The sequence below is a fragment of the Podarcis muralis genome, chromosome 1 (assembly GCF_964188315.1).
Source record: "Podarcis muralis chromosome 1, rPodMur119.hap1.1, whole genome shotgun sequence".
Lineage (NCBI taxonomy): Eukaryota > Metazoa > Chordata > Lepidosauria > Squamata > Lacertidae > Podarcis > Podarcis muralis.
The window spans coordinates 61,537,157-61,551,296 of NC_135655.1; the positions used below are offsets into that span (position 1 = coordinate 61,537,157).

A 14,140-nucleotide genomic window follows, 5' to 3' on the forward strand; every position below is an offset into this window, starting at 1 on the left:
CAGACACTCACTCACTCATCCCATTTTATGACTTTTACATTTAAAAGTTCAATGGTTGTTGTTGTTGTTGTTCTATTCAAAGACTGTACTTTTACTTCATTGTAGTGCTTTTCCAACTTTCTGGCTTCTACATTTAGAGGAAACCCTGAGCATCTTTCTAGGGATTCCTTGCTACCGAATCCTCATGTAGGGCCCAATTCACTTCTTATGGCAGCTGAGCCCTTACTGAACTCAGCTGTATTTTGGGGAGCTCCAGACCCCCCCTCACCATGGATCCTCTCACACAGCTAGTCTGACTCAGGAGCTACGTAATGATGTGCAGCTACTGCTAGACTGGGACAGGGTGCAGTGCTCATGTACACCAGCTCTAGAGGTTTTCCCCGTGAATTTATATTCCCTAAAAGTGATATAGTGAATGGTTCTGGGATGTCAGGCAAAAGCTGATAATAAAAATTCATTGATTGGTCCAACTTGGATTCAGCTGAGTTGCATGGAGGACAGTGTAACCACATAGCATTCAGTTGCCATTTATAGAATTCACAAAGGGTATATATTGTTTGAATGACTGTTCTTTTAGTCAAGAGTTGTTCTAAATGACATCATTAGACAACATTCAGGTGAACAACAGGGTTACAGGAAGTAGCTATTGATCCTGCAGTACAAAGGATATTCACTCACTTTTGGTTACTGGCTCCCTGCTGATCCATTCCCCCTTGCCCTGTGTTTTCTTTCATGGCTTCAAAATATAATTTGCTTTATTTCTCGGCAATGCACATGGATATTGGTTTTCTCTGGCTCCAGACTCAGACAAGTATTGTGCTGTGGGTTTTCACTTTGGATTTACATTTCAAAAAAAGGAAACTTAACTATTTGCTATTGATCTCCTTTGTGGAAATGAAGGATAGGTTTGCTGGTGCCATGTAGGTATTGTAGAGTGTAGGCTGGAGATTATTGTATAAAACATTAACTAGTTAAGTCAGCAGTAAGACAGTGATGATCAATACTAGGTGGCATACTATATTTTTGGTAGTGTTGTTAAACATCTTCATGGTACTTTATTTTGTTTTTATGCATTTCTTTATTTTTATAACCTTTATTTTCTATGTGAGAGCTCAATTCCACCCAGGGGAAGGGGGGAAATAGTTCATAAAGGGACCTGGATTTTCTTTATCCAGACACATGATGTTCAACTCTTGTCTTTTCATATCACATTAGATAATATCTTATGTACATGTCAACTCTCTCTGTGTTTTTCCTCATTAACAATGAAAGGTGGGTGCATGCACCTTTCTCTCTAAATGACTGAGCAGAATACTGGCAGTACACTTTGCCTCCTACTGGGCAAACCCCAGAAAACTGGGTTATAGGACAATCCTGCAGACCCAAATGAAGCAGCTCATTTTCTAGACCTGAATGACCTTGATATGCTTGACATGATGAGAGGCTATGAGAGGATGGCAGAAATGGATCCTGCTTCTATTTGAATGCAAATGTAATAGACTGGATCTCTGATTTCAAGCTTTGTTTGTTTCAGTTGCTCTGAGAGAATCTCACTGATGTTCTTTCTGGGTTAGACAGGGCTACGAAGAACTGGAAAGACAACTTAAAGAAGTCTTTAAGGAAAGGAGCAACATTCTTCGCCAGCTGTCAAAGACATCCAGAGAACTTGAAGGAATTAAAGTAAACCTCCAGGTACGAATCTTCATCCTCCCCAACTGCCCCGTGATATATAGTCATCATTCACTCCATTTCATAATGCAAGCATTTTGTGATTAATATACTAGGAAAATAGCCATGAAACTTCACAGCCAGGTTGTGGGGATTTGGATGAGAGAAATGGACTCTGACCCTTTCATTTTCTACTGCCCTTTTCTTCTTACTATACACGCTAGTCTGGCACCACCACTTCTTCACCACTCAAACATGGCAAATATTTTTTTCCAAATTTTCCCTACTCATTACCTAAACTCGTCTGCACTGTTACAGCTTCTACAACCTGGTGATCTAGAGAAGAAGGCTGGTCCTTCCCTTCCTACATCCATGACAATGGCTTGAGTGATGGAAGATGGGGTATAGAGGTGGTGGACCTAGTTTTGACTAGAGAGAAAGGAGCAGTTCACATCTAACAGCAAATAAAGTAGTTCTACACCCATGAATGTAGAATCTTCATTGATTTTTCATGAATCAATAAAGAAATGGGATGGAACAAACCTATGAATGAACGTAGGTAAAAATGGCATGGATAAGAAATATATCCACCCATCCCTCATGGCTATTATGTATTTTTATATGTGAATAGGATAAAAATGACCAGCTCCATGAAAGGAAGATTACATGTGAATCTGTCATTGACCTTCACATTAGTCAGTAGTTCCTCTCTGGCATAATTACAGAGGGACATATAGAGATGTTGGGCCAATGGTGGCTTTTTTTTACAACAATTAAGGTGTCAATCAAAAGAAGTGTGGGAATGTTGTGATGCCTTGCAGCAGACGAATAAAGCTGTTTCCATTTCCATTTGTTCTTGGCTTTAAAATATGCTATTCACAGAAAGCATTTTATCAAAAGGGGCACCATTAATAATTTTACTATGGAATAAATGGTAAAGAGCTTCTTGATAAGAAATGGTAAAGAACTTCTTGTTTCTTCCCTTTGTTCTCAGTCTTTGAAAAACGATGAGGCATCTGCTAAAACCGACGTACAGAAACTCTTGGAATTAGGCCAAAAACAAAGGTATAAGTCAACATTTATCTGTCTTACTTTCTTTCCCAACATCAGGGTCTTTTCCAGGGAGTCTTCTCTTCTCATGAGGTGGCCAAAGTATTGGAGCCTCAGCTTCAGGATCTGTCCTTCCAGTGAGCACTCGGGGCTGATTTCCTTCAGAATGGATAGGCTTGATCTTCTTGCAGTCCATGGGACTCTCAAGAGATCTCCTCCAGCACCATAATTCAAAAGCATCAATTCTTCAGCGATCAGCCTTCTTTATGGTCAAGCTCTCACCATAAAGAAGGCTGATTGCCAAAGAATTGTTGCTTTTGAATTATGGTGCTGAATACATTACTTATGGTAAAAGCATGCTTGGCCATACAGAAGCAAAACCAGGCCTCCAAGTACTCCTGGGCTATGGATCTCCTGAATTTGTCCCTCTCCTATGTAGAATCATTTATGTCTTCTCTCTTCTGTCTTTATTTTACAAAGCACATCTAAAACCTATGACTGTTTGTATGCATATGAGAATTTCCAGGTGAATTTCTCCATAGTGGTATGCTGAAAGCAGCTCTTCCCAGGGGGCATTCTAATTTGGTGTAATGATGTGACAGCATCAGTGCAGATGCTCTGCCATAGTGAGCTGGAACCTAACTTTCAAAAAACAAATAATGTCTTTCCAGATGTTCATAATCTCCAAAATGAGTGCAATTTGACCTGAGGGCAGTTTTCCTATCACTACTATGAACAGACAGCTTTTTTTATTTTTATTTTTCCAAAGCAAAGTTTCATTTCAAACTTGTCATAATCCATCTGAAATGCATGAAGATTGTTTCCATGGGAAACCAATACAGAGCTTGACTTCATTGTGCTGATTCTCTGAGACAGACAGCATGATACGTGCAGCGTAGCATTTTCGGTGAAGCAGCGCATTTTCTTTTGTTTCTAGATTTTTCTCCTGACACTCTAAGAACACACTGTGGAAACCACTTCTGTGGATAATATAACAATTAATGATTCCACCCTCCCTGTTTATGGAAGCACACATTTTTAAGACGCTCACAATGATAAAATGCCAAGGCATGAAAACTGGCTTGTTATTAATGTGAGGGATGTGCCACATTTGTTGTATGTTTGGATACCATGGAACATAGATTAAATGACACATAAAAGACTTCCTGCCAGATGCACAACATCTCAGCCCTGAATCATTGTCTTGTGCACCCTGTGATAAATCTTCTAAAACACAGAATAAGAAGAGCTCTCCAATTTACCTATTGAGCTGTCAGGAATCACTGTGCTGACCCTAATTGGCTGTATACAGAGTTTCTCCTAGTTTTAATACATGACTTGTCCAATCAAAATGTTGTGTCCCAGACTGGGACCTGTCATTCTTCAGCTGCATGTCTGTATTAAAGTTGTGAGCTGCTGCTTGAGTGGAAACCAACGTGCCTTAATCTTTAGTTTATATTCTTGCTCTTTCTGTGATCTGGATTGCAAGTTCAGCCCTGCTTCTAGCTGCTGTAAAACAGCCTAAATCACTGAAACTAAGGATCAGCTCACAGCTCAATTCACATTTATTGGATCTGTGTCCAACCCATATTCACCATTCACGGTAAATCAGATTGGGCAAACTCAGCACTCACTTCAGCACTCAATAAGTTAATTTATTACTAATACTTGTAGTATTGATATTATTTATTGTGTTTATTCACTTCTTACTACAAAAATGTCTCAAAGTGACATGCAGTTATAAAAGTATACACGATGCAAATTTTAAAATGCAACAATAATATTGGCTAAAACCCTTCATCTGCAATAACATAAACAGGACAATTCCTACCCCAAGCTACTAAAAGATGGACTCTTGTGCAGGTTAGGGCACAACTAGGGTGAACAGAAAAACCTTTGCCGGGTGCCTAAAAGTTGATAGTGATGGAGCCAGGTGAATCTTTTGGAGGATAGTATTCCAAAATTGGGGAGCCATCGCGAAATTAAAAGAAAAGTTCTTGTGTTGCATCTTCTGCACCTCCCTGCAATGTACATATGAATAAGGGCCTCAGATTATGAACCCAGGGTCCATGTAAATTTATGCAGGGAAAGGTGGTCCCTAAACTATTTGGGTCCTGAACCTCATATGGCTTTATAGTTCAACTCCTAATCAACCATCTAGGCAATGAATTCTGTGCCAGTTAAGGTTTCTGAACTGCCTTTAAAGGCAGTCCCATATGCTGTATAGCACATTGCAGCAATCTAGTTTGAAGGTTACCAGTGCATATTATAATAGAAACTACCCTATTCCTGTCCATATAGGGCCACAGCTTGTGCCTCCAGTGACAGTAGTAGATTCAGAAGTACTCCCAAACTACTGCTTATTTAGGAGAGTGCAGCTGTCCACCTATCTCAGGGGTCAGCAAACTTTTTCAGCAAGGGGCGGTCCACTGTCCCTCAGACCTTGTGGGGGGCCAGACTATGTTTTTTGGGAAAATAATAAACAAATTCCTGTACCCCACAAATAACCCGGAGATGCATTTTAAATAAAAGGACACATTCTACTCATGTAAAAACATGCTGATTCCCAGACCACCCGTGTGCCGGATTTAGAAGGCAATTGGGCCGGATCCGGCCGCTGGGCCTTAGTTTGCCTACTCATGCCCTATCTGGTCTAGGGAATCACCCCCTAACAATCCTTTAATTTTATCTGGATTGTGCTTCATGCTTCGTCACCTAAACTACAGTCAGTGCACTTCTGTGCATGTTTAATCAGAAATAAGTCCCACTGAGTTCAATGAAGCTTATTCCCAAATTGGGATGAGCAACACATTCAATTCAGTTCATATTCCAAGATCAACCTACCTAATTAATACTTTCTAAAAACCAAAGTAAAATTCCAGAGCTCTGAATTTTCCAATGCAGTTCTCCAATTAAGTAATATGTACAAAAAAGCATGTAGTAGGATCAAGTGTGCATTAAAATGCATATACTGGATTAATGAAAATAACATACAGAAATACATTATATTAGGGGAAATTGCCTACAAAAACATGTATACCAGGAGAAATTTCGCACAAAAGATGTTGATGAATTTTCATGAGGACGTTTTTAAAAACAAGAACTGAGGCAGAGAAATGAAGATAGGAAAAATGAGGAACTAAAATTATCAGATATGCTCTTCCCTATTGCCAAGGAGGCATAGAACTAGTCTGGGGTGTTTCTTAAAACCTGTCAGTTCACTCGTACTGCTGGTGTCTACATGAAAAAAGACCTACGCGTAGCAGCAACTGTATTCTGTGTAATTAATCAGGACAAAACAAAGGCAGATAAAAGGACCAAATTCACCCCGCCCGTTGTCAGCGTGGTTTTATATCTCACATAACATGTTCATTCTCCCTGTCCTGAAGATTTATCTCTTTGGATCTTGCTATGTCTGATCCTCAGAACAGCTGTCAGAAAGTGCCACTACGAAGGTGTCTTTCACTTTGAGGAACCTTATCTGTCTGGGAACTGGATCTGGACCAACGAGGCCAAAATTAGGTCTTCTGTTTAAGATGCTTATGCTCCGCTGAAGTTGAGTTGCTACCTGAAGATAATGGTAAAAGATGGGTCTCCCTAAGAGTTTGCAACTGCATTTTTTCCTACTCATCCCTTCTAAACAATTGCTGAGGGGGAGGTGATGGAGATCTAAGTATAAACAATTTGCTTTGAAAATGAGAGTTAGTGAATTAGAATATGAAGAATGCTTAAATAATATTTTGCATAGTATTCTATACAGTAGACACAAAAGAATTTTCATTTTGGAAGCTCACTGGAATGCACTGGGCATCTGTGGCTTTATTAATAAGCCACCCCAACAAAGCACAACCAGTGGTTATTCAGTGTAATTAAAAGTGCCTTGTCATGAAAAGAGAGTAAACAAAAGCATTCTTTCCTCGTGTACAATAGAGATGAAGTTTGTGTTTTGTCTCTTCGATAAACTAGGGAAGAAATGAAATCGCTCCAGGAGGCCTTTCAAAAACAGCTTAATGAGGCAGCTGAGAAGGCAGAAAAGCAGCAGGCTACAGTGAGTAACTTCTCTTCTTTCTTTGTTATTATTTTCTCCAACCTTTCCATGCCCCTCTCTTCTGTAAATGCTTCAATAGCTCAAATATATCTGCATGAACAAGGCTGTTGGTATATCTTGAATATACTATAGAAGGCTCTTTGTGGAAGCAAAGAATCTCACAGAATTCACTGCTGATAAATATACGAAGGGTATCTTGCTATCACTGTACTAACTATTGTTTCATGGTGGTTTAAGAAGGGACTTTCTAACCTGTTGTTCCTAACCTATCAGGGACTGACGCAAATAAAGATGGAGAAGAGTTACAATCTTGAACGACATGGGTATGATCCAATTCAATTTTCAATGGAAGGGACACAATGAATCAATTTTGGGCATACTCCTAAAGATCCCCATATCTGAAGTTTGAAAGAATTCTGACCCTCTCCCAAACTTGTGTAACTAGTGTGCTGCTGAGCTCACTTCTGTCCTTTGGTTCTTAAGGTGTGCACCTGTAACCTGAGGTTCTGTTCACACAGGCTGCCTGGGTAAATGTGCAGTGAATAGCCGGTTCTGCTTTGCTTCAGTGGGTTGGGCTAGGTGGCCATTTTGATACTTTCAAATATATTATGTGCTCTGTGAAGTTTGGTTCTTGACATCCCCCTTTGTGCTTCAACCTCTGCTTCTTGTTCTGGACTTCTCTCTGCCATAGACTCTTCCAACTCACTAAGCCCGGTTTCCAGTTCAGCTTTGGACACTTCCTCCTCCCAGTCTTCTCCCTCTGATGACTAATCATTGTCCCACCACCAATCCCTAGGCTCTGAGCCTTTTTCCCTTGGGGGTTCCCCAATTGGTTTCTCCCACCATTCTTCTGATTCCAAGCTAGTCCCTGATAGTTCCATGTACATGTACAACATCCATGTACAAGTAATGTGTCTACAGAAGGCCTCTTAAATCAAAACAGTGCAACTTTGATTAAATTCATTGGTACCATTCCTGATTGTAGGCCTGGCCAATTGATGAGGCAGGGTGAGACACTCGCCTTGAGTGGTGGAAGCCCAAGAGATGATGCCCACCTCACTGTCATGGGTGCTCCCCAGCCAAAGGAATGCATATGGCATATAGCTAACTCTTTATTGTCAGAAGTGGACACTTACCATTTTTTCTACAGCTTTGAATGCCCATGTACACCAGTCTAGCATCCAGACAGCTATTTCCAGGTCTGTGCTCTATGAAGCAGTTGCTGCAGTAGGGGGGGCACTCCTCCTCCACCAGTTTATGTACCACCCCCTGACAGGCTGTGCACACACAGCCATAAACTGCCCGTGTGGAAGCTGCCTCTGATCTTCCCTCTTTAATCCCTTCCTGGTTCTGGGAGACAGTGGTGCAGGAAAGGTGCAGAAGCACCCGGCCCTTCACTTGTCTGACCTGCCTCTTCCTCCTCTTCTTCCAACTCCATCTCTGAAGCTTCCCCTGCATCCGGCTCTTGTCTCTTCGCTGGTGCAGGTCCCCACAATTCACGGGACCCCTCTCTTGAGTCAGACTCCAGTCCCCCTTCCCCCATGCACATTTGTCAGCGTCCTGCTAGTCCCTGACACTTGCCTCCACCGCCTGCCTCGTTGCCTCTGCTGCCTGCAGACAAGTAGCGCTGGCAGCGGTGCTGGTTTTCAGTGAGATTTTGCAAAGCATTGCCAAAATCTCACGAGACCTCACAGAACACACAAGATCTCATGAGACTTTGGCTAGATCTTGCAAGACCTCACCAGAAGTCAGGGCCTCTCTTATACAGGTAAGAGAGGCGGTGGTGGGTGGGGAATGGCAAGGGAGCAGAATGTTCCTTTTTTGCCTCAAGCATCATAAAGGGGCATGCCTGATGGTAATACAAATAAAAATAACTAACCAACCATATACCTAATTTTGATTCTGTTAAGATCTGACAAATATGGGTCCCTAAAACTGTGGTCCATGAAATCTTGCAAAACTTTGCCAGGCAGCAAAATTCAGAAAAGCACTCTATTTCATGGATCATTCAAGGTGCACATAGTCATACTTTCCTTCCTACTCTGTATACGTCTTTATTATTATTTCTGTAATCCTTAGAGCAACCCTACAAGATAAACCACTATGATGATCACAACTGTATATAGGTGAAAAGTGGGAGTGAGAAATGGTGTCTTGACTATACTGTACAGGCAAGCCATAGTTAACCTGAAATATGAACTAGGCACTTTCAAACTTATTGCTTATACTCTTAACAACGATATTTTATCAGTTGTGTACCTGCCTGAATACACTGGATGTGTGTTTTTGTGTGTGTGTGTGCGCGCGCGCACACACACACAGTCGTACTTTGGATCCTGAATGCCTTGTGAGTCGAACATTTTGGCTCCCAAACACCGCAAACCCGGAAGTGAGTGTTCCGGTTTGAGAACATTCTCTGGAAGCCGAATGTCTGATGTGGCTTCCGCTTGTCAAACGTTTTTGGCAGTCAAACAGACTTCCGGAATGGATTCCATTCGACAACCAAGGTACGACTGGGGGAAGAAGAAGAAGAAGAGTTTGGATTTGATATCCCGCCTTTCACTCCCCTTCAGGAGTCTCAAAGCGGCTAACAATCTCCTTTCCCTTCCTCCCCCACAACAAACACTCTGTGAGGTGAGTGGGGCTGAGAGACTTCAAAGAAATGTGACTGGCCCAAGGTCACCCAGCAGCTGCATGTGGAGGAGCGAAGACGCGAACCCGGTTACCCAGATTACATGACTACCGCTCTTAACCACTACACCACACTGGGGAGGGATGCTCAGTATATTTCTAATAATTCTAAGTTTTTAAATTCACTTTGTGAGGTTTCTCCCACTATTTAAAAACTCCTTTCTCTTTTTTTAAAAAAAATCTTATGTATTGACAGAATGAAAGATCTAGCAATGGGACCAGAACATTTAAGGAATGTTACCTACATAGGCACACCCACACATCATATTTCTGCTTTCACTTTTAAATACACACAAGCATTTTTAAACTCAATTAAGCAAATTTTCTCTCTTGGAAGTCTAAGCAAGTTTAGACTGAAGAAACAAAAACAAACAGTGGTTGTTCTATATGCTACTTCCTTAAAAAGCAATTGGAAATCAGAGACTTTAGCTTTTTTTCTTGCAGTAAATCATAAGAAGTCCATTTCTGCAATGATTTACATTCAAGAAACCTTGAAATAAATTATATGTTTCTTACTTCTTCATTCTATTACTTTGTACTGCATTAAAGGGGCTGAGACCAACAAAGCTAAGACCCTCCCTTGTACCTTACTATATGGGCTGATGGGTGCCTTATATACTCCATAGTCTGCTTCTCTGCTTTAAAGAGGGAGTGTGTTTTGCACGGAAGAAGGAATGGGTGAAAGGAGACATGCTTAATCCTTCCATCTCCCAGTTGTCCCCCTGTAACCTCCCCTTGCTTTTCTCTCCATCAGGTCTTAACTTCTATGTTTGTGATGGAATTAAGTAGAATTATTTTATCTGCATGTATCTAATGTGCAGCGAATTCTGTGGCTAAGACAGAATTTAGCTTGCTGAAATGTTGATAAATGCAGAGTCCATTGACACAATTCATCCTATTGGATTCATCTCAAAAGTCTGTACTGTTTAAGGGAAAATTTGGATTGTTTATCCCTATGTTTTTTACCATCTTTGGCTCAGAAGCTTTTAAAACATGGTTCTTTGTATTCCTGGTTTTGTAGTTTCTAGTATAAACATGAATTTAGGAAATTTATTGTCTTTTCATGGAAACATCCAGCTTTTGTGATTTTACTTCATTTACTGGTCTATGCTAATCAACCATGCTTGTTTGCTATCCAACCTGTGGTAAATGCTAAGCAAGAAACAATTTTGGAGTCATAATTATTTAGACCAGAAAACAACTCCTGAGTTGGAACTTTCAGCCCATAGTCAAATAAGAGAGAAAGTGGAGTCAGAGAGACACACTACAGATTCCTATAGGATAATTTTACAGGCATAAGGGCAATGAGAGGAGGGAAGGAAATCTCCTTGTTGAGATCTAGCAACTTGAGGTTTCAACCTGTCTAGACATCCTGCAAGTCTATGCACCTTCAATTGTGTCTGAAGGCTCACGGCTCTTTTCTCACGTAGGTTTGTGTGAGGCTTGCTGAAAGCTACACTATTTCCTGCTCCTTGATTTTGCATTTTCATCACTGATACTTAATTCACAGGCACTGCCTGAGGTGGGAATTTTATCCATTATCAATAAGGCATTATTGCTGTTAGTAATTTTTGGTGCAACATAAATCTCATCCTGAATGCTGGATATGAAACTCTTTGTGTTGTTTACATTAATAATTAGCTTGAAATGTGTGTATGCTGCTGAAAAGGAATCAATAATTACTTGTCTGTCCTCTGAAGCATTAGGGACTAGGGCACAATCATCCACTAATGATAGCACCTGAACCGTTTCTTCAGATACCTTACTTTTTGCTAGGAGCTTTTCAAGGTTAAATAGATTACCATCTGCTCTAAATCAGATCTTTATTTCACATTAACATCATGGAAGGCCTTCAGAAGCATAGTAGCAAAACTGTGCAGCAAAAAGAGTTAGTGCATGATCACATCCCTAGTAGTACTTTCAGAAGAGAATGGGGAAACACCATCTTTCTCCATCAGTCTATCTTTCCATTGCAAGATTGCCTCACTCCTGCGTTAAATCCCTCTGGGCAGCTGAATATAGCAAGTCAATTTAAGATGGAGTCTCTGTAGAAAGTACCAAAGGCCTTTGTAAAAGTCACTTCACACTTAATGTAGCACACATTTCCTAGATGTCCCAAATTATCCACTGGACAAGTAATGGGAGAAGCCTGTCCACCGCATGCCTCCTTGAGTTTACAGAAACACACTTCTCTTTTAAACACTATGGTGGCACTGATCGCTAAGAGATCCAAGGAGAAAACATGGAAAACATGCCACGTGAAGTGGTCCTAAGTATAACAGGCAACTAGTTTAGATTAGTGCTTTCTGTAGATATGGGTTAAATATCTGCCCTATTTTGCATTCTGGGCAGGACCTCAAATTGTGTCGGGAGCATAAGTTTTTCTAGAATTTCAGTGGTTTCATTCTGAAAACAATATGTGAAGCCTGATGTAGCTCAGATATAGTCCTGAAATGATCAGCTCCCACATGCCAGAGACATCGGTGCAATGAGACTGTGATTCAGTACTGTGATCCAGAAGAGGCAAGGGCTTATCTAGAAAGAAGAGCATTATAACAACTTGCAGAATAATTTAAAGGTTCTCATGTTGAAAGACGTGAGTGGGACATTTAATATTTTGTACCATCGGCAGGGTAAAAATCATGTTTTGAACAACATTTTAACCAAAACCATTTCCCGTCCCTGGGGAGATGACGTTGCGAACTGGGAGCAAGCCCTCCCCACGTGCATGGAGCGGGATAGCCCCTGCGCCATTGGTTGGTCCTCGGCCATGTCATCCCAAGGCTGTCCAATCCGGATGGTCCGGGGGCATGGCACGGGCTATTTAAACTGCCCACAGCTGAGGACATGTTCCTTTACTCCCTGGTATTCCATTAAAGGAATCTGAGGGATGTGCTCTCTGTCCAAAGCCCCAGAAGGGCCATGGCACAATCCCTAGCGGGGACCCTGGGGGAGTTCCTAGTTGATGTGCATCAGCAGAGCTTCCCCTTCTGGTGGTTAACCCTTCCAAGACTCCTGCAGACAGGCAGGAGTCAGATATAGTTGTGTGGCTTCCAATGCCTAAGGCAATACCACTCACATTCCATAACCAATAATGTTGTGGCCTTTTTCACCCATTAACCTAAAATATTGTTTCATGTGTCTTTATTCCACTTCCAGGGAGGGTTTGGGACCTTGCCACACAATGGAATGGGTTGAGTCAGGAATCTGCAGGCAAAAGAAATCCGAAAGACAAATTACTACACCTATGCAAAGGTTATTTGTAAGGGCAAAAAAGCTGCAATGATTACCAAAGAGCAAACATAGTCATTTTAAACCATTTTTGGGGGGAGGGGTGCACACCAGATGGTATAGTTTCAGCCTACATGGCAAACAAGACCAAAGGCAAGGAAGTGAAACAAGAATAATGATAATATGCAGTAATAATATCAGACAAAATTCAGATGCCAATGTATGCAATGGGGATCCCCTTTCTACCCTTTTTAGGAGGGTCCACAGCCCTCCAAAACTAATTGGAAGGCTGTGTGGACAGGAGAAAGGGTAAGTCCAATTTTGCTCAAGCAGAAATCTGTTGTGCAAGTGGGACACCATAATTGGATATCACCCGATACATGGGTATCTTACTAGTCATGTGTTAAGTAAATGCCTTCTAGAATCACATCATCACCATCTACACATAGTCTATTTTTCAGGGATGAGAATGGTTTAATTTGAATTTTTCAAGGTCGGAAGCCTGTTATAATAAAGGTCAGGAAATGAAAAAATAACCTTCATTTCCTATAATAAGTATAATAAGGTTGGAAACACAAACACACAGTTTTGTGTAGCATTGAGTGCTTGTCTCCTAGAAACATAATGTCACTGTCCTTCGATAAAACTGAAAAAAAATAGAGAATCCAGATAATGTGCTATATTCCCAGATTTTTAAATGGCAGCCTTAATTTAAATATAGAGATGCATGAAATCCTCCTGAGATGTGCTGCTAATCTTATTTAAGTGCTTTTTAAGCACTCTTGAACTGCCTACCAATGTTTTGCCTTAGAAAGAGCAGACAAATCCTTCAGATTTGGTCCTTTTTCCTGTGTTGGTGCAACAAAATTCACTAATGAGAGCATCTTGTTAAATAATAAGCTGTCAACATACAAGTGAGTCAGCAGTGCAACGCAGTGACTAATAAGGCTACTGCAATTACATGTTGCATCAATAGAAGCACGGGGTCCAGAACATAAGAAGTATTGGTGCTACTCTATTATGTCTTAGGTGGACCTCAACTGGAACACTGTGTCCAGTTCTGGGTACCACGGTTGAAAGGAGATGTTGACAAACCAGAACATGTCCAGAGAAGGAAGTACATAAGAGATACGGAGGGACTGGAGACCAAATGCTAAGAAGAAAGGTTGGACAAGGTTGTTTAACCTGGAGAAGCAATAAATAAAAGAGGTTGCATCTGACATAGCACTGTGTGAATGTTCCATCAGTACAAGGATTTCTGCTTGTGCAACTTAATGTTCTACTTCATTCCTCCCCCCAATTATTTTTTGTAGGGGTTCATCCAAATCAGATCAGTGGAGAATGTGCAGTGCTCATGGGGGAGGGGGAACTCTCATTATATAAGTGGAAATTGTTGCACTTACAAGATACAGTAGTTGAATACTTCCCCCTGTATCATTCCTAGACAGTCAC

General features: G+C 41.0%; 1 protein-coding gene across 3 annotated transcripts in view; it reads left to right on the forward strand.

Moving 5' to 3' along the window:
- LUZP2 (leucine zipper protein 2) overlaps positions 1-14,140 on the forward strand; it is a 320,774-nt gene that overhangs the window by 162,462 nt on the left and 144,172 nt on the right. For 2 of the 3 annotated variants that reach the window (XM_077929673.1, XM_028729249.2), the window contains exons 2-4: positions 1,575-1,692; positions 2,663-2,733; positions 6,685-6,766. In XM_077929673.1, the coding sequence (XP_077785799.1) occupies positions 1,575-1,692; positions 2,663-2,733; positions 6,685-6,766 (271 nt within the window). The remainder of the gene's footprint in view (positions 1-1,574; positions 1,693-2,662; positions 2,734-6,684; positions 6,767-14,140) is intronic. The other variant, XM_077929685.1, reaches the window with a different exon arrangement.